We start from the raw sequence: 22,273 nt of genomic DNA on the forward strand, positions 1-22,273 counted from the left end.
TGTTTACTATATTGAATGTAATTATAATAAAACATATTGTATTTAGTATGACAAAAAAACTCAAAAATTGGAGAAATTAGATAAATAGTAATCTTAGCTTCTAAGAAATGTCACATCATTATTTACATATCCAACTTTTATATATATAAAAGAGTTAAAAAAAGAAAAAATAAGTGATTTAAGAAAATTATATAAATAACATTAATGATGAGATGAAGATTAAGAAAAAACGTCGAATAAATTAGTAGTATTGATGATGATAAAAGTTAAATAAATCATTTTTTCTATTATCTAAATTTTTAACATAAAATTTCCAATATTTTAAAATTTAAAATAAATGTTTAAAATAAAAAGAGTAACAATAAAGTAGATCAAACACATGGTTGAATAAAGTAGGCCAAACACATGTTGGTACACCTCAACTCTCACTTCTATATAGTAGTAATATATATAGCAAAAGTATGTTTGTTCATATCATGCAATCTCTTCTAAATTTGTTGCTTCACAAATATGACAGCTTCTAAGGTTACTATGAAGCTATTGATAGACAACAAAAGCAAAAAAGTTATGTTTGCTGAGGCTGGCAAGGAATGTATTTGTAATGACCACCCTCTTGGTCATTTCTGTGTCTTGCCTTCTGTGTGTCGTTTAGAGCGTTCCTATAGCGACCCCAATTCATTTATGACTTGCTGTGACTGACAGTTCGGTCACATGGTCGTTCGTTTGGTCTTGGTGCGAGTTTTTATGTTTTGGAGCTTATGAACCTTGAACGATCATTTTCGATCAAAAGTTCAAGAAGATGACATCGGAATCCAATTCTGACGATTCCATCAGCTCCGGAAGGGTCATTTTAGGCTAGTAGCATGGTCGACATGACTCTCGAGATTTTCACTATGAGTCGGTGCGATTAGGCGTTTTAGCCTTTGAAATTTGGCTTAAGTTTGACTTTGGTCAACATTCTGAGTAAACGCGCTCGGATGAGAATTCCGTTAGCGTGGTTAGCTTCGGAATGTCGAGTTTGGTCTAGATTGACCCTTCTTTTGTGTCTGGAGGTTTTCGATATCTATCCGAGCCCTTTTGTGGGTTTTGATTTAAAATGGCTTTTGAAAGTGGGACCCACTTTTTATCGAAATGACCTCTGATGGAAATTTCGACTGCGCCGTTGAGTCTGGAATATCGAATTTGGTGTGGTTGCATGTCTCGTTTGCGTGCACGGGGTTCCGAACGAGATCGGAACACCCCATCGGAATTTTAAGTTTTGGAAATGTTGCAGATTTTCTGCAATAAATTGCAGAAAATCAGCCAACTTTCCCAAACTTCAAACCCTCATCTTTCTCTCATGTCTCAACCGATTTAGGTGATTCAAATGGCAAAGTTGTGAGATTTTTCGAGGACAACTTGTTGGTGACCTCGGATAGTGATTTGGATTCCCCGTTTGAGGTAATTTTTGAAAAATACCTGCTGCCTCACCCTTTTTGTGAGCCTAATTTTGGAAATTTTTGAGACTTGTTTTCTTAGCCATTTTAGATCCGATTTTGGTGATTTTTGAGGCTATCTTGAGTGGTTTTTCGAGGAAAACATTGTGGTGTTGTCAGATTTTACTGTAGACCGCTCGTTTTTTGTAAATTCACTGCTGTTCCATTTCTAATTTTTGAGAAAATTTGGGTTTTAGTTGTATGTTGGTAGTGTGTTGTTCCCGAGCCTTGAATTGTGTCCCATTTTGGGATATGAGCTGAGGGAAACTTGTTAGGACCCACTTTTGGGGTTAATTTCGGAATTTCCTGCGCGGATCCCACGAATCCCGTTTTGTCTCCAAAATTGACCCGTCTCCGTTTGTTGTGATTTTGGTGTCTAAACGACTGTAATAACGTTGTGATTCTATTTTTGATAGCGGGGCAGCGTTTCGAGACCATTCGAAAAGGGAAAGCTCCGAAGGAGTGATTTTGGAGCGCGTGTGATCGGCCTACAGGTAGGCTACAGTTTCCCTCTCTTAGATTGAGCTCGAGAATGTGAATACATGTTGATTAGTTGGGATTTGGGTAGTTATTGAATCCTACATAGGTGTTAAGAAATCATGTGTTCGGCCTATTTCGGGAATTATCGGGTAACTGTAAGCATGCTTTGTTTTATTAACGGACCCTCCTCGCTATGTGGAGTGCTTGCATGCTTAATTATTGTTTATTTGACGAATGTTGGGCCTTAGTTTAGGTTTGATTAGGGCTTGCCTCAGAAATATATTATTCGGATCCAATAGGCCTTAGTTTTGCCCCGACGTCGCTCGGCCGGCTTAGATCCATGTAGACTGGTATAGCAGACTAGAGTCTGATAGTTTGGGCCTCAGTTAGGCGATACTCTTTCTCCGACTATAGTTATCCTTATTTCCCCCGATGTTACGGTTTCACGAGTTACATCGGCGACACTAGTTCTACTTCGCGGTTTGAATTTGATTTTCGATTTGGTTCCAAGGAATTTCATTGATTGGCTATGTGTGGACGGCGTGTCGCAGATTAGGTACTTTTGGTGAGCATCCGGTTCGAGGTCCGGCCTCTATTGCTCAGATACCTATATAGAGCATCCGGTTAGAGTTTCGGCCTCTATTGCCCAGTTACTTATATAGAGCATCGGTTTAGAGTTCCGGCCTCTATTGCTCAGATACTTATATAGAGCATCCGGTTAGAGTTCTGGCCTCTTATACTTGTTACTTGTGATTGGTTACTTGGGTACTTCTGGTGAGCATCCGGTTCGAGGTTCGGCCTCCGTACTGTCAGATTCTACTAATTAGGGTTGAGGTTCTGGTTCGATGTTCTTCGTTCATGGGTTCTTTTATGCAATTCTCTTTAGTTATAGTTATTTTGTGTACTTGTCGGGCTTATGGGGGTCCGTTCGGGTTTTTATTTAATTTGCGCACGAGTGTACCTTCTGGGCTTATGGGGGCCCAGTTAGGTGTAGTTAGCTTATAGATTACTTTAGTTAGTTCTTTGTACACTCGTGTGCATTCCCTTGTTAGTTAGATTTTAGTTCTTGACTTCGGTTTGTGTTATTCCTTCTTTTCATATTGCCTTTACTTTTCAAGTTCAGTCGGCCTATGATGCCTACTGGGTACCTGTTGTTTTGGTACTCATGCTACGCTCTGCATCTATTTCGTGATGCAGGTCCGGGCACTAGTAGCCAGCGTTGATCGAGCTTGGAGCAGACTGATCCGGAGACGGGAGTGAGCACACGACGTTTTGTACTATTTCAGTCTCCATCTGTATATATAGACTTGTCTTTTACCTTTCGAGACAGTCCAGTCTCTGTTGTCCACTTTTGGGACTTGTACTCATTTTGTTAGTAGCTCTGTACTAGTGACTTCCAGGTTCTGGGAGGGATCTTTATTTGTATGTATGTTTTGGTTTGCTTCCGCCTGTTTATATTGTTATTTGCCTACTCTTGTTTAGTTTCTACCCTCAGACCCATTACTTGTTGTTCCGGGTTACGGATTGGCTTACTTACTGGTGGGTTATAGTAGGTGCCATCATGACTTGAGAAATCGGGTCGTGACAGTATTGATTTCCTATTTCACATTTTGGCATTGCCAATAGGCAGTGTCATTAGGCTTCTCACCACCAAAGGAATGGTTGGATGCTTAGGGAACTTGTATGAGAGCCTTCAGAATCTTGATAATATATACATTCAACCAAATCAGAAAAAGGACACTCTTTTAAAACCAAAATCAGCAGCTTCAGTACCTCTGTTATTGATCAACAATTCCCCTGTTCAAAAACAGTTTTATAGGTGCCCTACCCATAGTGATTATGTGACTGATGATCCTCGATCATATTGCCCTACTTCGAGATGTGGATGTACTATGTACATAAATATGACATATGTCGAACCCCCTGTAGAAAATGTGGTAGCATCAAATGGAGGATTGGTGAAGGGGGTTGTTACTTACATGGTGTTGGATGACTTGGTTGTGAAGCCTATGTCTACTATTTCAAGTATCACTTTGCTCAACCAATTCAGTATTAAGGATGTTGGTGTTCTCAAAGAGAAATGGATGAGGTATACAAATTTTCTGTTCTAACTAACTATGTTGTTACATTATTTGGAAAACTTTTAGTAGTAATACACTGATATTATTTACTTGTTGAGGCATTGAAGCTGCTGAAGACTTCGCTGCAGTCCAAGAGTGTGTTGACTAGTGTCTTCATGGACAACATAAATGAATAAATTAATGTCTTTGCTATTAATTCCCCTGTTTGTTCTGTATTTTGTTTTTTGCTCTACTTTTCCTATGTTGTTCTAGATGGTGTCTTTTGCTTCACTCTTTTTGCTTGGTTTGTCTATCTATGATGAAGTTGAATTATCTACTTTTATATTAAGTTCAAAATCTTGTCTTCTGTTGAATAGTTCTTTGTTTCTTGGATGCTTTGCTTATTAGGTAAGCCTATGTTTGCTCCGGTTCTTCAAAATGTTTATGGGTATGTGTTTCAATTTTTCTAAAATATAGTGTATTCTTAAAGAATTCAACATGAATGCGTTATTAGAAGTGAAGAGTTGTGCGATGTACGTAGGGGGTGTGCATTCGGTTTTTCGTTTTGGTGTTACACTATTCGGTTTGGATTTTCAGTTTTTGGTTTTGTAAAAGTGTAACCCAATCCGATCCAAAATAAATTTGGTTTGGTTTGGTTTTCCTCTATTCGGTTCGGCTTTTTTTCGGTTTGGTTATTCGGTTATGTCAATAATTAATAACATATATAACCAAAGTAATAATATTTAATCCCTTAAAATATACTTTCTAATATAAATTATAAGTAAAACTTAAAACACAATACTTATAAGTATACCTATTATAGATGTAATTCAAACATAAAATATAAACGTAATCATCATATATTTTATATATATATATATATATATAATTTGGGTTTTTTCAGTTTTTATTTTTTAAAATTCAAAACCAAACCAAAAAATCAAACAAAGTAATTTTTTAATCCAAAACCAATCTGAAAAACCAAAAAACCAATTCAAATAAAAATTCAGTTTGATTTGGTTTGGTTATTCGGTTTAATCCGAACAGTGCACACCCCTCATGTATGTTTAATTTGTCATAAAAATAAACATCACTTTCCATTTTTGCCCTTTTAGTTATTCTAAAACTATTCTTGAATTATCATCACCTAGAAGATATAAATGAAGGGCAAAATTTAAAAAAAAAAATCTCTAACAACTCTTTTAACCTTTAAACAATTTACTTATTTGAAAAAAAGCTCAAACGATTTACTTATTTAAAATGGAGGGAGTGGAATATAAGAATAAATTAACAAAATAAATAGATAGAAGAATTTTAATAGAAGTACCAAAGAAAATGACATTGGCCTCTCATTAATTTGTGTATGTGGTCTATATTCAGTGCACCATTGAACAATAATAGACAATAATAATAATGGGGATCTTTCCCTTAAGTTAATGACGTTCTATATTGCAATTTGGTAGTATGAAATTTGAAAATACATTCAACAGAGGAATAAATGAATTAAGTATGTGAAAATATATACTCCCTTTATTTTGTATTAAATGAATTTTGAAGCCTTTTTCATTGATCAAAATAATTGAATTGTTTAAAGTTGTCTGATATTTTGTAGGATAATTTGCACTACTTGTTAAATTATATTTATGATTTCATAAATGACAATAGTGAAAAGTATGATTTAAATTATATTCTCAAACCGTTTTTTAAAACAAGTGTATGCCTCATAAATTTAATTAATATGAAATAAAGAGAGTATTACATAATCTCAAAATAATAGTAAAGTTAGATACGAAAGTTGAGATAGGACCCCAACGAATCAATAAATGTGTGCAGTGTGATAATTTAAATCCTAAGCTCATTGTTAATGTATTAGTCTAAACATTCTTTAGATCAATCAGAAAAATCCTTTGTGATAAAATATTTAATTTAAAAGTTATAAAGATAGAAAGTAGGAAATCATATACTTGTATCCTTATCAAAAGTAATTACTCTAATAACCAACAGTTACCAAACCTCCATCTCTTTGTTTTTCTCAGGTCAAGATGTGTGCGGGCAATCAGGCCTAGGGTGTTCACGAATTGATTTAAATCGGTTATTAATTAAAATTAAAATCATATTAATTTGATCGGTTTTAAAATTATTAAAATCAAATAAAATAGATATTTATCGATTTGTATGATAAAATAAATTTGCGAACACCCCTAACTATAGAATTGCGACGTCTGTATGATAAAATAAATTTGTATGACTTTTTACATCTAGAATGTTTTTAACATTACAGCCGATAACAAATCTTATTTTTAATATTTCGAATCGTACATTTTCAAGAGATTAAATTTGTAGCTATCTTTTACACTGACAGAGTATATCAGTATAACAACTCTATTTCATGTTAAAGTTGTTCAGTTTAGTGCATTAAACTTAACTTAAATACAGAGACATACCAATTAAAGATAAAAGTGTTATTAGTGAAAGAGCTGTTTGAATGGCAAAAACAGAAAGGAGAGAATAAGTGTCTATTTGAGAATTTACATACCAATTAAAGATAAAAGTACTATTATTAGTGAAAACATACGTTAAAGATTTGGGGATTTTGCAAAGTAACTAAAAGATAATACTTACGTAATTTTAAATTAAAAACAAAAGAAAAGAAAGATAGTTGGATTGTTGTAAATGAGTTCTTCTTAATTTGTGTTGTACAAATTATTATTTTACTTACATTCATTGTTTTTTCTTTTTATTGTTCTATTGAGTTTATTTTCTTTGTCTTTCATTTTGATTTGATTTCAAATGTCTTGTATTTAAAATAAGTTAATTTTGAACGGATATCAAAATAAGTGAAGAAAATCAAATAAAACATAAAAATATTAAAACATTAAAATTAAAGGATACTTTTAAATTGTTTTTTTTTTAAATGCACATAATTTATTAAAAATAATTAAAAGTGAAAAGATAATAATTTAATTAAAAAAATTAAAGTGAAAAGAAATTAAAATAAATATTTTACAAAGAAAAAAATAAAAATAATTAAATATATATAAGTTTTTATCAATATATATGTGTACTAACTAATTATAAAGTTACCAATCAAAAAATGGCATGTGTCCAATTTGTGCACTCATCACTTGTCTTCAAGAGAGTGTGCACACTCTCTATGACATGTCAGCGTTTGTGGTGTATTTATTCCATTTTAAATTAGTTTAGGGGTAATAGGACTCTATTTAAGTTTAAGTTTGTCTATGGGATTTCGGTCATAGTCTAGAGGGGTACTTATGCATTTTCCCAATTTTTTTTAACATAATTAGATTTCCTTTTTTTTTTAAAAAAAAAGAAAGATATTTACATATTATTATTATCTAATAATAATAATAATATAGAAATAATAATAATAATAATATAATAATAATAATAAAAGTAATAAAAAAATGATGTGACACTCTTCTTAGTCGAGCATTGATATTTTTTTTGTTTTTGATAATTTCTCTTATATATTTCTTAAACTAATTGAACAACCAAATAAAGTTAATCTATCAATCTTTAATAAAATAATTATTTACATTTAATATTGTTGAATTAAAAGGGGGAATATATAGAGAGATCAAGCAAGATATTTATCTAATTTCTCAATTTTTAAAGTTTTTTTTTTGCATTATAATTAAAAAATTTTTGTTAAATTCTAGATATAAAAGAAAATACGTCATTACATTTCAGTAATTAAGGCTATAACTACAACACAATTCCAAAAATTAATGTTATACTTGTTTCTTTCCGTATAAGTACCATTTTCTCTCCATAGTTGCATCATTAAGAGAAGGAACCATTACTAATTTAAAAATTCAAAGTCACGTTACTTAGTGGGTATTTGGAGTGAGTATTTGAATTAACTTATTTTAAGTTTTTTTTTTTTAAAAGTTTTGAAAATGTGTGAGAAAACAAAACGTGCTTAACTGAAAAAATTTTAAAAAAATAAATCAAAAGCCAAAAGTTGAGTGTTTCCAACTTTTGCCTTTCGTTTACAAATCAGTTAAAAAAATCAATCTAAACACTCCCTTATACTTAAACTAGACACAGGTGCATGTGTAAGCACGAGCCCAATATCTGTTATTTTTTTAATTTTAATATATGTGATATAGATAAAATTTTGAAAGTTAAATAAATTTTAATATGATTTTTAAATATTTTAAGTTGTTAATTACTTTTTGTTTGCACAAATTTAATGTGAAAGGGTCCGTTAAGATGTCCATAATTAAAGTTTTTTTCATTATCGATCGTTGATTTTTACTCAAGATAGTTACAAGATATAAACAATATTATCGACATTCAAAATAATAAAACTATAACTAAAGAATATGAATTTAAAACTAAAAATCATAGCTAAAACGGATTCGATAATTTCGAAAAAATTATACACTAATTAAATTAAATATAACAAAAGAAATATATTTTATATTTTTTTTCGAAACACGTTAAAGCAAGTACGTCGACGGAGACGTGTCTGCTTCAACGTGAACTCTCTCTTATATAATAAGAGAATAGCTAAAATGAATTGGATAATTTTAAAAAAATTATACACTAATTAAATTAAAATAGAAAAAAATAGGTTTTAAATTTTTTTCGAAGCACGCTGAAGTAGGCACATCGACGAAGACGTACCTGCTTCAGCGTGAACTCTCTTATATGATAAGAGAAAGCCAAGAACCTGTATTGAAAATAAGCAAACAACATTTGAAAATTATATTGAAGTTCTATAATTTTCAAAGGTTTTTATGGTGCCATATTCTTTGCCAATATTAATATTTCTTTTTAATTTTTTTAAATTATGTCCTTACTTACTTTGTTTGTTTTTTTATATTGATTTTAATTGCATGTAATGATGATTTTTTATGGGTTACATAGTGTTTAAAACAAAATTCAATGGGCGATTAACGTGATAGCAAACAAGAGGAAGAAAGAACGTAACAAATAAAGATGATGCAAAATATTATTCTTACAAAATTCTTTATTTAAGATATAATTTTAAATATGCGAAGTCCATTCACAATTTCAACATTCCTAAAACAACTTTTTCTTCTTTTAAGTAGGTGTTCGAATATAGATTTATTTTTAAAAAGATCATGTTATTTGATTTTTAGGAAGATTGAGACGTGTTTTGTTATACTAATTGCAAATAATATTTGAAATAATGTTCATGCTTAAATTAAAAGTGGAAAGTGGGATGAAAAAATAATTTCAAACTTGAAATACAACTTCAAGTTGGATAGTTGTATTTTCATTTTCATTATCATATATTGACTTTTAAATAAAATAAAAAATTATTCCAATCCAATGGGATAATATTAATGTGTTTCATGTATCATTCATCTATCTAAATTTATAAGTTTAGCTAAAGAAAAAGTATTTTTTATAGCAACTTTTTTTTGTCATATAGAAGTATGAATGGTAGCATTGTTATTTAGGTGTTCCAATGTTCTAATTATGATTATATATAATTGAGAGTTAAAATTAAGTTTAACAATATTTGTCTATGGATAATTGAGAGGATATTATTCATATGTCAAAAATATAAAGAAAGTTACTATGTTCAACTATATATTTTAGCTTCTACTTTATTTTTAATTTGAAAATTTTGAATTAACTACATGTCAAGGAATTGAAATTAATATTATATCTTAATTTTGTTTCTTTTGTTATCAAAAGTTAGAATATAAAGAAGATTAATTTGATATTGGTAATGTGTAAGAATAATTGTACTATTTTCATTGAACTCATCATTTAAAATAAATTAGTCTTGATCAAATTTAAAATGTATAATATTTCCTTAGTAAAAAATGAAGAAGTCAATATCACAAAATAAGATTATAGTCTTGTTTTTTTTATTAATTTTTTTGACGGGGCAAATCTAATTCAAATGACAATTATTTTTAATGGTTTTTCAACTTATCTTGATAATTCATTTGTTAATATGTTAAAAAAAAATTGTGGCTCTAAGCAAACTAAATTCTCTCATTTGTTTCAATTTAATTTATAAAAAATCATTTTTAAATTGTCATTTGTAAGATGCTTGAAATAGTGTGGACATAGGCAAATCATGTAAGTGACAACTCCCTTGGTGGCTACCTGCACACAAGATGATCACAAAGTGGCATTGGAATGAGGAAGGCGTGCAACATATCATTTCCAAGAAAGTAATTGGAATGAAAATGAATGCTACCCAACTTATCAAGAATGAAAATGAATGAGTGCAACATTTCTCACGTTTTCCCCCCTTCATTAGTCATCAAGCATGGGTTATTTTTCAATCGACTCCCTCTATATATATAGTAAGTAATAACCTACACTTACCGAACCTCCATCTCTTTATGTTTAACTTCCGGCTTATATTGATCCAATGCACTAAACAAAACTCACTTTGTCTCATATTAGTTGATCATTATATTAAAAATAGTTGTCCACATTAATTGATCACCTTACTAAATCAAGAAAGCTTTAATTAAATTTTTTCTATATCACCATAGTGTTTAAGGGGTGAATTAGTAAAATTATCTTCTTATTTATGATTTCTTAAGCATAGTGCAAAATGAAAAGTGATCAATTAATATGAAATGAAGGAAGTATAAATCTATTCAATAATGCATAAGCTATCGATATTGTTACACAATAAGTGACGGTTCATACTTTATTTTTTCTCACTAGTGTTGCATTTTTGCATAAAAAATTGTTCAAAAAATATACTTATTGGTTCAATTTTGTTTAGTTATTTCTTCAATTATTTTTTTAATAAAATTAAAATCAAACCAAATATTATCGAATTTTTAAAATGTTAAACCAAAAAAAAAACATTAAATTAATGCAAACTGATCAAAGATGGACCATATTTACGTACGAAGTTAATTAAAATGCATGCGGTTTTAAATTAGAAACAAAACAAAAGAAAGATAGTTGGATTGCTATAAATGAGTTCTTCTCAATTTGTGTTCTACATATCCACTTTGATAAATATAATAATTTACTTATCAAACAAAAGAACTTTTTGACCTTAATATAGAAAATCAGAGTCATTGTTTAAATGGATTAAGTTTTAATATGTATTCATATATTTCCTTTTTGGTTTAAGACGGACACAATATATGAAAATCCAATTTTAATCCAAACAAGAGAATATTACACCGGACATTAATTTATAGTACATAGGGGACGAAATTAAAATAGTAACCAACTAATAGTAACTAACATGTAGGCAGCCCAAATGTGGAATTACTTTCTTTCTACAAATTAAGAAAAATTGCACATGTATCCAACAACATAGTTGTATAAAATGAGATAGCAATAAATTATTATATCTTAAAGTTTTTTGTTAATTTTATGGAAAAATCCAAAATTTATAGCTCAAGTTATTTCTAGGTATGTCATCACTACCTTCAATTTTTATTGCACATCCCATTTTTAACTACTAGTTAGCAATGGTCAAATATATACATATATAATTGTAGCCCAATGTATTTGTGGAGGATATTTTTATAAATAATTTTTTTTAGAAATTATATAATATATTTAATTAGTCAATACATCAAATAAAACAATGCATAAGACATAACACAAATAATGTTATTTGAAAAACAATTTCCTTGTAATAGTAGATGGCAGAAAGTTGCTATATTCGATCGTATACAGACCAGCTAACATATAAAGTTAACATCAATTTAAGTTGACAACGAAACATACTTGTTTGGATGCATAATTGTTAACGTTTGGATATACTATATTGTTTTGATTGTCGACTTTATATAATGTTATATATCTAGCTTTATATTGAGACATTCATTGCAACCGAAACCTTCATTCCGTATTGTTGCAATTCCATGCTAGCAAGTTCAACACATTACAATTTGAAGAATAATACATTAGAAAGAAAAGTATTAGGATACATGACAAATTAGTCACAATTTTTTTAAAAACACATATTTAATTAGTATGAGAATCTTGCAAAGAAAATAAAAGGTGAAAACTCATATATCTAAAATTGCAGAAATGAAATATTGACACATTTTGCTTAGTCGATTAATTTTTATTTACTGATAGAGAAGAAGATGAAAAAAAAGGAAACGATATATTATAAATAATTGTTAGCTATATATGTCTACACTCTTTTAATAGGTATATTAGTAGCCTTTAATTAATTACTACTACACTACTCTTAGGCAAATCACATGCATGCATAATTTATGGTTATATCAACAACAAACTCTATATATAGAAGATATCAACAAACAGAGAAGATACACTGAAACACCACTCATCTAATATCACCAAGCCTTTCTGTATTTCAAATTCTTGTAGTAAACTAACAAATATTTGTAAACATGCATCCATTGCTACCTTCTATTTTCATATTTACTTCTACTCTTTGGCTGAGTTTCCATCCCAATAATGCTGAAAATGATTTGCAAACTTACATAATTCATGTAAGTTTGCCCGAAGATAACATTAACTTCGAGAGCTACTACCGGTCCTTCCTACCGAGAGTTGCTCTTCATTCTGAGGATGATCAATCCTCACGAATCATTCACTCTTACCGTCACGTGGCTTCTGGCTTTTCAGCTAGATTATCATCAGACGAAGTGAAAAAAATGGAAAAGAAAAACGGATTCATCTCAGCAACGCCACAAAAAATGTTGGCATTGCACACCACGCATACTCCTGATTTTTTGGGGTTGCAACAACATTTTGGTGTCTGGGAAGAATCCAATTACGGAAGGGGTGTAATTATCGGGGTTCTAGACACCGGGATTACACCAAGCCATCCTTCTTTCCACGATAACAACATGCCGCCTCCACCAGCTAAATGGAAAGGAAAGTGCGAGTTTAGTGGAACTGTAACTTGCAACAATAAGCTCATTGGTGCAAGGAATTTTCTGGGTGGCTCTACTGATCCACCATTTGATCAGGAAGGTCACGGCACACATACTTCAAGCACGGCTGCCGGAAACTTTGTTGATGAGGTAAATGTATTTGGCAATGCCAATGGCAGATCAGCTGGCATGGCCCCTCTTGCCCATATTGCCATGTACAAGGTGTGTGCACTGCATGGCTGTCCAAATGATGCCATATTGGCTGCAATTGATGCCGCGATTGATGATGGTGTAGACATTATCTCAATCTCCATTGGTGGACCTTACAAAAGCTTTTATGATGACTACACTGCTGTTGGTTCTTTCGCTGCAATGCAGAATGGTATTTCCGTGATCACCTCTGCGGGTAACAATGGTCCAGGCCGTGCTACGTTGTTTAATGAGGCACCTTGGACTCTCACAGTTGGTGCCAGCACACATGATAGAAAAATAATAGCCACAACCGTGCTAGGAAACGGGGAATCATATGATGGTCAATCACTTTTCCAATCTAAAAACTTTCCTCGTACCTTATTTCCAGTGGTATACAGTGAGGAGACTGCCCAATGTGAACCAGGAGCACTAAAAGCCGCTCAGGTGGAGGGAAAAATTGTGGTTTGTGATAGTGACACTGACGACACACTTCCAAATTATCATGGCCAAGCGGTAAAGGACGCGGGGGGCGTCACCATGATTCTTGTCAATACAAAGGTCTTTGGCGATACAATTCTTGAAATTGCTCAGGTCCTTCCGGCAACGATTTTGAGTTTTGCTGATGGGGAAAAGATTAAGGCGTATATTAAATCATCCTCCACTGCCAGGGCAGGTATCGATTTCAAAGGAACAAAGATGGGTTTTAACGATGCACCATCTATAGCAGCTTTTTCGTCCAGGGGCCCAAACAAACTAAGCCCAGGCATACTAAAGCCTGACATTATCGGCCCTGGATTAAATATTCTTGCTGCATGGCCTTTCTCATTGGAGGACATAAATTCTACCTTCAACATCATGTCTGGCACCTCAATGTCTTGCCCCCACCTAAGCGGTATTGTGGCTCTGCTCAAAATTGAACATCCAGATTGGTCTCCAGCTGCAATTAAATCTGCAATTATGACTACAGCTGATCAATCCAACCACGAGGGTCAACCCATCCTTGATGAAAGGAAATTTCTTGCTGATGTGCTTGCTATTGGTTCTGGCCACGTTAATCCATCAAAAGCAAGTAATCCGGGGCTAATATATGATATCAACCCAATGAACTACACTCAATATTTGTGTGGCCTAGGCTACACAAACATGGAGATTGGGTTCATTGCGCATCAAAATGTGAATTGCTCATTGATATCAAGTATATCTGAAGCAGAGTTGAACTATCCTTCTTACTCCATTATACTTGGAGCAGAGATTCAAAAATATACAAGGATAGTTACAAATGTTGGTGATGGAAACACCACTTATTTTGTTAGCATCACTCAGATTCCAGGCGTTCATACATTGGTTGAGCCTACCAAACTTGTCTTCACTGAGGTGAACCAACAAGCCAGATATATGATATCCTTCACCCGAACGGGTGAAATTTCTGGAGATTTTGTTGAAGGGTCGATATCATGGATTTCCGATAATCATGTTGTTAGGAGTCCGATATCTATCAAGTTATTGTTGTCTAACACCGGGAACAATAATTTTTCAACAGAAGTCATTAGAAGCTCACTTTGGCTTTGTACTTTCCTGGCACATTGTTTGTTTTATTTCATTGTATTTTAGTTATCTTGGAAAGTTAATGTAATCAGTTTAAAATTCCTCTTTATCAATGTTATTAAACTTTGATAGTTCTCTGTTAGAAGTAATTCTTCTTCTTCTTCTTCTTTTCTGGTAAACAAGCATTTATTTATTAACAATTGAATAATTACAGCTCAAGCCAAAATAAAAAACAGCATGCGCCAGAAAACACTCGAGTGATGCTTCTAACACGTTTCGTGACTACTATCCTCCTACACTGCTGGTGGGCAAAAATTGAGATGATGCATATAATCAGCCAGTTTTGGCACTAAACCAGCTATTTCCTGTATAAGTAATCTAACAATAGCACAGAGAGTTTACTTGTTATGCTGAAAAATCCTTGCATTTCTCTCTGCCCAGATGTGATAAGTTGCAGCAGCCGAAGTCATGAGATAAAATGAACCTCAACTACTATTGCCTTTGCAATGTTTCTGTAACACCCCGTATCCAAAAACAGATCAACCAGCAGATTTCCAAAAGTTTCAGGTGCAACCCACGGTTGCCACCCACGGACCGCAGGTGGGGTCCGTGGATTTGGCCACCTGCAGCCCCATCCCAGAAACCCATAAAATTTCTGCTAAGGATCAGCCTACGCTAGGACCTAGGACCGTAGGTCAGACCACGGTTATGGTCCAGGGCCGTAGGTCAGACCCCCAGTCTTCAACTCCCAGTCGCGAACGACGACCGACCAGAACGGACCGCCGGTCCATCCACGGTCCGTCGGTGACCCCCGACAGCTTTTAAGTCAGGGGTCATTTGGTCTTTTCCCTATGCGTTGGACCCCTAAACTACGTCGTTTAACCCCTAAACTACGTGGTTTTGGTCAGTTTTAGCCTAGTAACTAAATTAGAACTTACCCTAGTCAACTCATTCCTCAAAAAATTCATCAAGTTGAACGAAAAGAAGGAGAAAGAGTCGACCAAGCCCTAGTCCAAGAACGCAGCAAGGTTTCGTCTGTTCCATCCCCAAAATCGAAAGATTTCTCTGTGAAATTTGTCACCATGTATGTGGGATTTCACTAGTGGGTTCCTTTCACCCATTAAGTCCCTAGAATTCAGTCAGATTCTTGATTCTCTACATCATGCTTAGACGTAGGGTTTCTAGAATTTCAGATTTATGTTGTGATTCAGTTGTTAGATTAATCCAAATCAGATTACCATGTTTTCGTGGAATTATTGCCTAGTTCTTGCTTGAAACTCAGAACCCTAGTTGTGTAGATTCGTTTAGTTCATGAATTACACTTTCTAGGTCAGTTTATTCAGTTATACATGCTCCAGTTAAGAATGTTTCATTATCTTGCATTTTCAGTTGATATGTCTGAATCTCGAGCTATTCAGTTTATTACAGTTTGTTGTATTCCATACATTCTATTGGGAGTAGGCTTAATACCGAGTTGGACTAGGGTCAGTCACCCTCATAGTCCTAGAACTACGTGCGCCGTAGGTAAGTCCCCTCTGTGGGCATTATACTTAGTGATCACAACAGTCATGCCTCTATACCCTTGGCAAGGTATATTGGTCCTCTCGATGAGGCATATACATCGGACTCCACAATTAGCTCATGTGGTTTTATGTCGGTTATTAGTAGCTCCCACAGACAGATTCTAGTGTCTTGACCAGGTTATCAGTTACAATTCAGTATTCAGTTTCAGTATGTTATAAACTTGGTCATTACATTCAGATAGTTCATATCCAGCATGTTTAGCATATTTATCATGTTCAGATTATATCATTGCTCTATCGCTTTGTTCAATTATACGTTTTATTCAGCTTTATTCTAGCCTGCATGTTCAGTACCTTTCAAGTACTGACGCATACTCTGTGCTACATCTTCTCGTGATGTAGGTTCAGGTCCTCATCATCCAGATTTCGAATAGATCGGCTCCCGATCTCCACTTCAACAGCTTCAGTGGTGAGTCCTCATTTTTCGAGGACAATAGACATGTTTCTATATTTAGTCTTTTGATTTCAGTTTTCAGTATTTGCTAGAGTTAGCTGGAGGCATGTCTCATCATCTCTAGTTAGTTAGAGGCTTATTTCAGACATAGACAGATTCAGCTTTAGTATTTGAGTTATAGTTCATTGTCTTAAACTCTTGCTCAGTTATATATATTCAGACTTAAAATGGGTATTCCCCATCATTTCATTTTATGATATGTTTCTAGCTTTCGCACAATATGTCTATTACGTTAAAAATCTTTAAGTATGTTTATGATATGCCAGCGGGGTTAGCTTGGGGTCACTCGTGATCCTAGGTCCCCGTGTCTACGTAAGGGGATAGCCTCGGGGCGTGACAGTTTCACCGCCCATGCTACTTCCTCTTCCCATCCCATGCTACACCTCTGGATACTGTAGGAGTTTATTCCATCACAACAGACATATTTTCCATCGGTTATTTGCTTGACTGCATAGAACAGGCTCTGCTTCACTTGTCTATGATTTGTAGCCAATCTCTCCATAATAGCTAATATTAAGATGAAAATCCATTTGGGACTGCCCTTGTTATTGCACACCAACTTCCTCAGGGAAGTCTTTGGGAAATCACCCTGAAGCCTTTTGTACACCTCTCCATTAGATAGTTTTTAGCCTTGAAAAGTTTTTGAATTACCCGGGATGCATTCTTGGATTTCTTCTGCAGCTGCTTTTGCTTTCCAAAGTAGTCTTAAATGTTTATCAGTTAACATTACAACAATCAGTATTACTGCTTTTCCTATTTCAGACAATAAATTCGAGTAATGGACTTAATGTTCCAATGCCTCGTTACCAAGAACACCACATGGTCACTAATAACATAATGATAAAATCCTTTTTCATCAATATCTTTTCTCATCCTTTAAGTTTCAGTAAAAAGATCAAACATGTACATGAAGAACAATACCATTAATCTTGCCTCTGGTAGACGACCTCTTCAGATCTCATGCCAAACCAGTCAGACCATGGCCGTTGGTTCACTCCGAAAACATTCAGCTGCAGTATCTTAGTTGAAACAAGTTCAACACTGACCAGAGAAAAAATGAAAGATACGTGACATATACATAAATGTGAGTGCTCGGCCAAAAAGTGTATTCCTCTACACCATATCTTAATCTAGCAGTCAAAGCAGACCCTATGTAAAACCAGCTTCGCATAGTATTTAGCTAAAAATCAGCTGCTTTTTACTATCTTAACAAAATAAAGCAAGCGTTCACCAAAAACCAAAGCATGATGAAATACAATTAGACACTCAGGGATACATTGGACATCATCACTGTATGCTCATCAAATAAGCAGAATTGGAGTGATAAGTTCACTAAGCCCATTTACACTTTCTAAGAGTTTTTTTTTTTGATTTGCACCGGGTGTCCGAGTCTCTTTGAGCCCCGACTAATCCCGGGGGTGCACAGGCCCTCGGCAAGGAGTTTCCCGCAAGTGCACCACGGTTAATTCAGGTTTTACCCAGTCCGATGGCCCTCAGAAATTGTTTGCACCCAGTGGGTTTCGACACTTTCTAAGAGTTTTGAGGACAGTTTTATACCAGATGGTGTATTTGCCACTCTTCAAAGCCAGACAAGCCTATTGCTAATACCCCATGGAGTCTTCTACTGCAATTAACACAAGAAAGCAAGGACTTCTTAGCTCAACCCAATCACAAAAGTCGGATTATCCCGAATCAACCAAAGACAGAGAGAGAGAATGAAATTCTTGCCGTCTTTTTGTAGCAACCATGGTGAACTTAATCAAAATCCCCCGTTCAACCACCAGAGTTCAGGAATTAGCCTTCTGCCTATGAAACCATTTACCTCTAGAACACAAAAAGTAAAAAAAAAAAAAATCTACTTTAGTACAACTCCAACTATACACCTAGCACTACATGATGACTAGTAAGCAAAAATAGAAGGCTTCGAGACCATTAAAAGTTCAAAATTAACATGAAACAGTCTACAATATCCACCGTACATAGAAATGAAATCCAAGTATCTCTTTGTGATGAAGCCAATCAACAACTAAGCCACTTGAAGAGAGATATTTCAAAGGACATGCTTAGGCGCAGACACAAGGTCAAGAAATATAAGCAATCGACTCATAAGAAAAAAGATGTTTGGAAGCTCACTTTATCGGCAATAATTGTGACAATCAAACAGGCAAAAGTCAACCTGGAAAAAAAACACAAAAGTTTACAACAATGCAAACACTCGGGTGAGTGTTGATGGGCTTGAAGTTCAATTACCTTTATTGGTAGTGAGAAATCAAACTCAGTACTCAGCACTATCAACAATTGATTTTAGCAAATCAGGTAAGGCTGTTCATTTACATAAGGTTTCGGATGTTATAAATCAGTTTAATGACTACGATCAAGAAGAGTTTGAAGAATCTATGCACCTGAGGCTGATATCACTTAGACATTTTCCTGAATCAACCAAAAGGAACAAGAACTTTAATGTGGCTCTAAGGGCTCCTTCAGTAACAATTGCCAACAAGAACAAGGGTGCGGCTTCAACAAAATCCAATAGGTCTTGATAATGACCATGTGCAACTCAAGGTGGACTTTCTATTTGATAATCTGCAGGACGAAGAGCAAGATCATCAAGTTAGTTTTATGCAACAAGATTTGATTAGGTCATTCTCCCTTTTAAATATTTTCACATGTACAAGGAAGTGTGTGCACTCCTGCTTCACTTTCTTTATAGTAGCTTTTATTTTCTCTCATTACTTTAACATTATCACTTGTAATATCAGTATGTTATAAACTCTGTGAATATTTGGTCATTTCAAGTTCTTTTTACATGCTTGTTAGAGAAGGCCTGGTGATATATTAGCTAAAAGGAGAGAAGGAAAATAAACAATGGTGTACAAGGAAGAAGTAATGTAGAGTTAATTAATAAAGAAAACTTAATGTATCCATTGATGCTGGAAAAGTAACATAAAAAAGCTCTCGCGGTAAGGGAAAAATTAAAGTGACGAAATCGCGTGAAGGGAAAGCTGTATCCAATAGTCCATGAGATCAATCGAAACGGAAATTCTGAAAAACAATTGCAGTGAGAAAGAACAGAACAATGAAAAGGAAAATAAATAAACACACAGCGACAAAGGTTACTGATACCAGCAAAGAAACGTACAGTGAGTCCACCTGCTTGGAGAGGGAAAACACAGAGAAGGAAACGGACGGACAGTCAGATTTACCAGAAAGAAGAAGGCCTTCTGGAAGCATAAAACAAAAGTAGTCAATGGATCAAACTGGCCAAATCAAGAGTCTTCATGGTTCTGGGGTTGTTTTCCAGGGTAAATTTCATATACCTGTGATTCTTTTTATGAATTTTTGGCTATAAACATCCCTCTACTGTGGGCTGTGGCCCAAACCTAAGGTACATTCTTGTACTATTTAAAAAGTGGCAAAGTTCATCCTTCGGTTAAAAACTGTCAAGAAGCTCATGGCACCAATACTGGAACATGCCAAGCTTTCCCTCAAATTCCCAAGTATGTCCCTCCCGCCCGATCTTTCCACCTTCAGCGAAGCAAGGCTTTAAAAACTAAAAGTTTATTTCCATCAGAACTTTGGAGGATAATCTAGGGCAACTTTAGTCGAGGAAGAAGAGATAATACAAATTGTTGTTTTTTGCTGTTTTGCAGTGATCACTACTGATTTTTGCTGGTGCGAATCAGTAACGGTGTCAAAAGTGTTCGTTGTTGCTGGTTCTTACTGGTCTGGAGTGTTGACAAAAATGAAGAGTTAAAACTCTATTGAGATGTCTCACTCTTTAGACTTCAGCTTGCAAAAATAAAGAATTAACAGTATAGTTGCAGTTATTCAAGAAGAAGCAAACAAATACTTTTTAGGCAATGAGAATATTTTTCATTGAACTTGGAAAATATTCGTAACAAGTTTAATTTTAAAAAGGCAGATAAAATGACTAGTACAATCAGATTTGGCCACAATTTTGTTCTTCTTCTTTCATTTCTCAATTGTTCTTTTAACCATGACATTCAACTTCTGTAATTGCTTCTCATTGTTGTAATGATCTTTAAATGTGCTTCGCGATCAACTAGCTCTCCCAAAAAGTAGTTGAATTATATAAGGAGATCCTAATTAGGCTCTTCCATCCCTCCAACTAAAATATCTCCGCGCTTGAAATTGTCATTGATGTGAAATTGTAACTAGAAAAAACAAGCGAAGTGTTTTCTTTTGAATTGTAAAGCAATTGTGCTGGTTCGCTTCACGCATCTTGACAATGAGTTGCTGTTCTGGATAACTCATGTGAAGTTGACAGAATGCATAGAATAAGCTTAAACAAACTGAAAAAGCATGCTAGCATATAATGGCATTAAGTTCACTATATTGTTTCTAAAAGTCTGCAGCATTTGATCCCAAATAACCTCCACTATTGTTTTTTCATAAGAGAAAGAAGTGACAAAGTTGAATAACTGCTTAGCATTTGCATTTTTCAAGTCTGAATTTATTGTGTGCACAAAGGTCTGTTCTTTATGTTATTATATTATCATGGAACACCATTTGCATTTGTAGTTCTATATACAATACACAAAGTAAATTGTGGGAACTGGGAAGTGATTGAATACTCCAATATTGGGACTATCCAAAAAGAAACAAAACTGGCTAAAATCTTTCAGACATTTTATCAAACATGTAAGGGGCATCTTAACACTGACTTGGTTTTGTGAACATAAGTCAAATAACTGTATGAAGAAGAAAAGAGAAAACGTTATAGACTTGTACCTTGTCTTGTGAGGAGAAATCACAACAAAATTTTCTCAATCCTTGCAAAGGAAAACTAAAAATTTGAAGCTTCTCCAAGACAATCTCCGTTAGACAGTGCAACTGTAATGCTGCTTCGTTTTCTTACCATATTTGAAAATATTTCATAAATAGCGAAGAAAATAATTTCATAAATAGCGAAGAGATAAATATAATAAGTTTTATTAGATACAATTTATCTAATTTCATTTGTTAGGTCAACTTTCAGTATATCTCACTATATTTTGATAATTTATAGGGAAAATTGTATATAATAGCAAACTATTAATTCAAATTAAATACTATAAATATAGTTTGATTTAGTTGTACCTCGTAGCAAACTGTTGTTATTTCACCTCTCTCCTGGTGAATCTCGCTCGCCACTCTCGTTCTCTCCCTCGCCTCTCTCATTTTTGTATAAAGCGAGAGAAAATTATATATATACATATATTTTCGTTCCCCTCTCTCCCCTCTCCCAGATCTAGCTCGCCATCTCTTTCACTTTATACAAAAAACGCAAATTGTATAAAATGTGTTTGTGTTTGTATAAAGCGAGAGAAAATTGTATAGATACATATATTTTTGTTCCCCTCTCTCCCCCTCTCCCAGATCTCGCTCTCTCACTCGCCTCTCTCACTTTATACAAAAAACGCAAATTGTATAAAATGCGTTTGTGTTTGTATAAAGCGAGAGAAAATTGTATAGATACATATATTTTTGTTCCCCTCTCTCCCCCTCTCCCAGATCTCGCTCTCTCACTCGCCTCTCTCACTTTATACAAAAAACGCAAATTGTATAAAATGCGTTTGTGTTTGTATAAAGCGAGAGAAAATTGTATATATACATATATTTTCATTCCCCTCTC

General features: G+C 33.9%; 1 protein-coding gene and 1 long non-coding RNA gene across 2 annotated transcripts; one reads left to right on the forward strand and one right to left on the reverse strand.

Moving 5' to 3' along the window:
• Positions 1–12,375: 12,375 nt before the first annotated feature.
• Positions 12,376–14,667, forward strand: LOC102603951 (subtilisin-like protease SBT1.7). Its single transcript, XM_015308741.1, has one exon. The coding sequence runs from the start codon at positions 12,376–12,378 to the stop codon at positions 14,665–14,667; it is 2,292 nt and encodes a 763-aa protein (XP_015164227.1).
• Positions 14,668–17,996: 3,329 nt separating this feature from the next.
• On the reverse strand, positions 17,997–21,535 carry LOC107060663 (uncharacterized). Its single transcript, XR_001473452.1, has 5 exons — positions 21,391–21,535; positions 19,041–19,221; positions 18,889–18,960; positions 18,772–18,814; positions 17,997–18,462 (listed from the first exon to the last, which is right to left on the reverse strand). It is a non-coding gene; the product is annotated as an uncharacterized lncRNA (long non-coding RNA).
• Between the last annotated feature and the right edge of the window lie 738 nt (positions 21,536–22,273).

The sequence above is a fragment of the Solanum tuberosum genome, unplaced genomic scaffold (genome assembly GCF_000226075.1).
Source record: "Solanum tuberosum cultivar DM 1-3 516 R44 unplaced genomic scaffold, SolTub_3.0 scf00087, whole genome shotgun sequence".
NCBI classification, from domain to species: Eukaryota; Viridiplantae; Streptophyta; class Magnoliopsida; order Solanales; family Solanaceae; genus Solanum; species Solanum tuberosum.

Bases quoted from the DNA above. Each gene is read 5' to 3' on its own strand.
- LOC102603951 (XM_015308741.1), top strand. From the start codon at position 12,376: ATGCATCCATTGCTACCTTCTATTTTCATATTTACTTCTACTCTTTGG.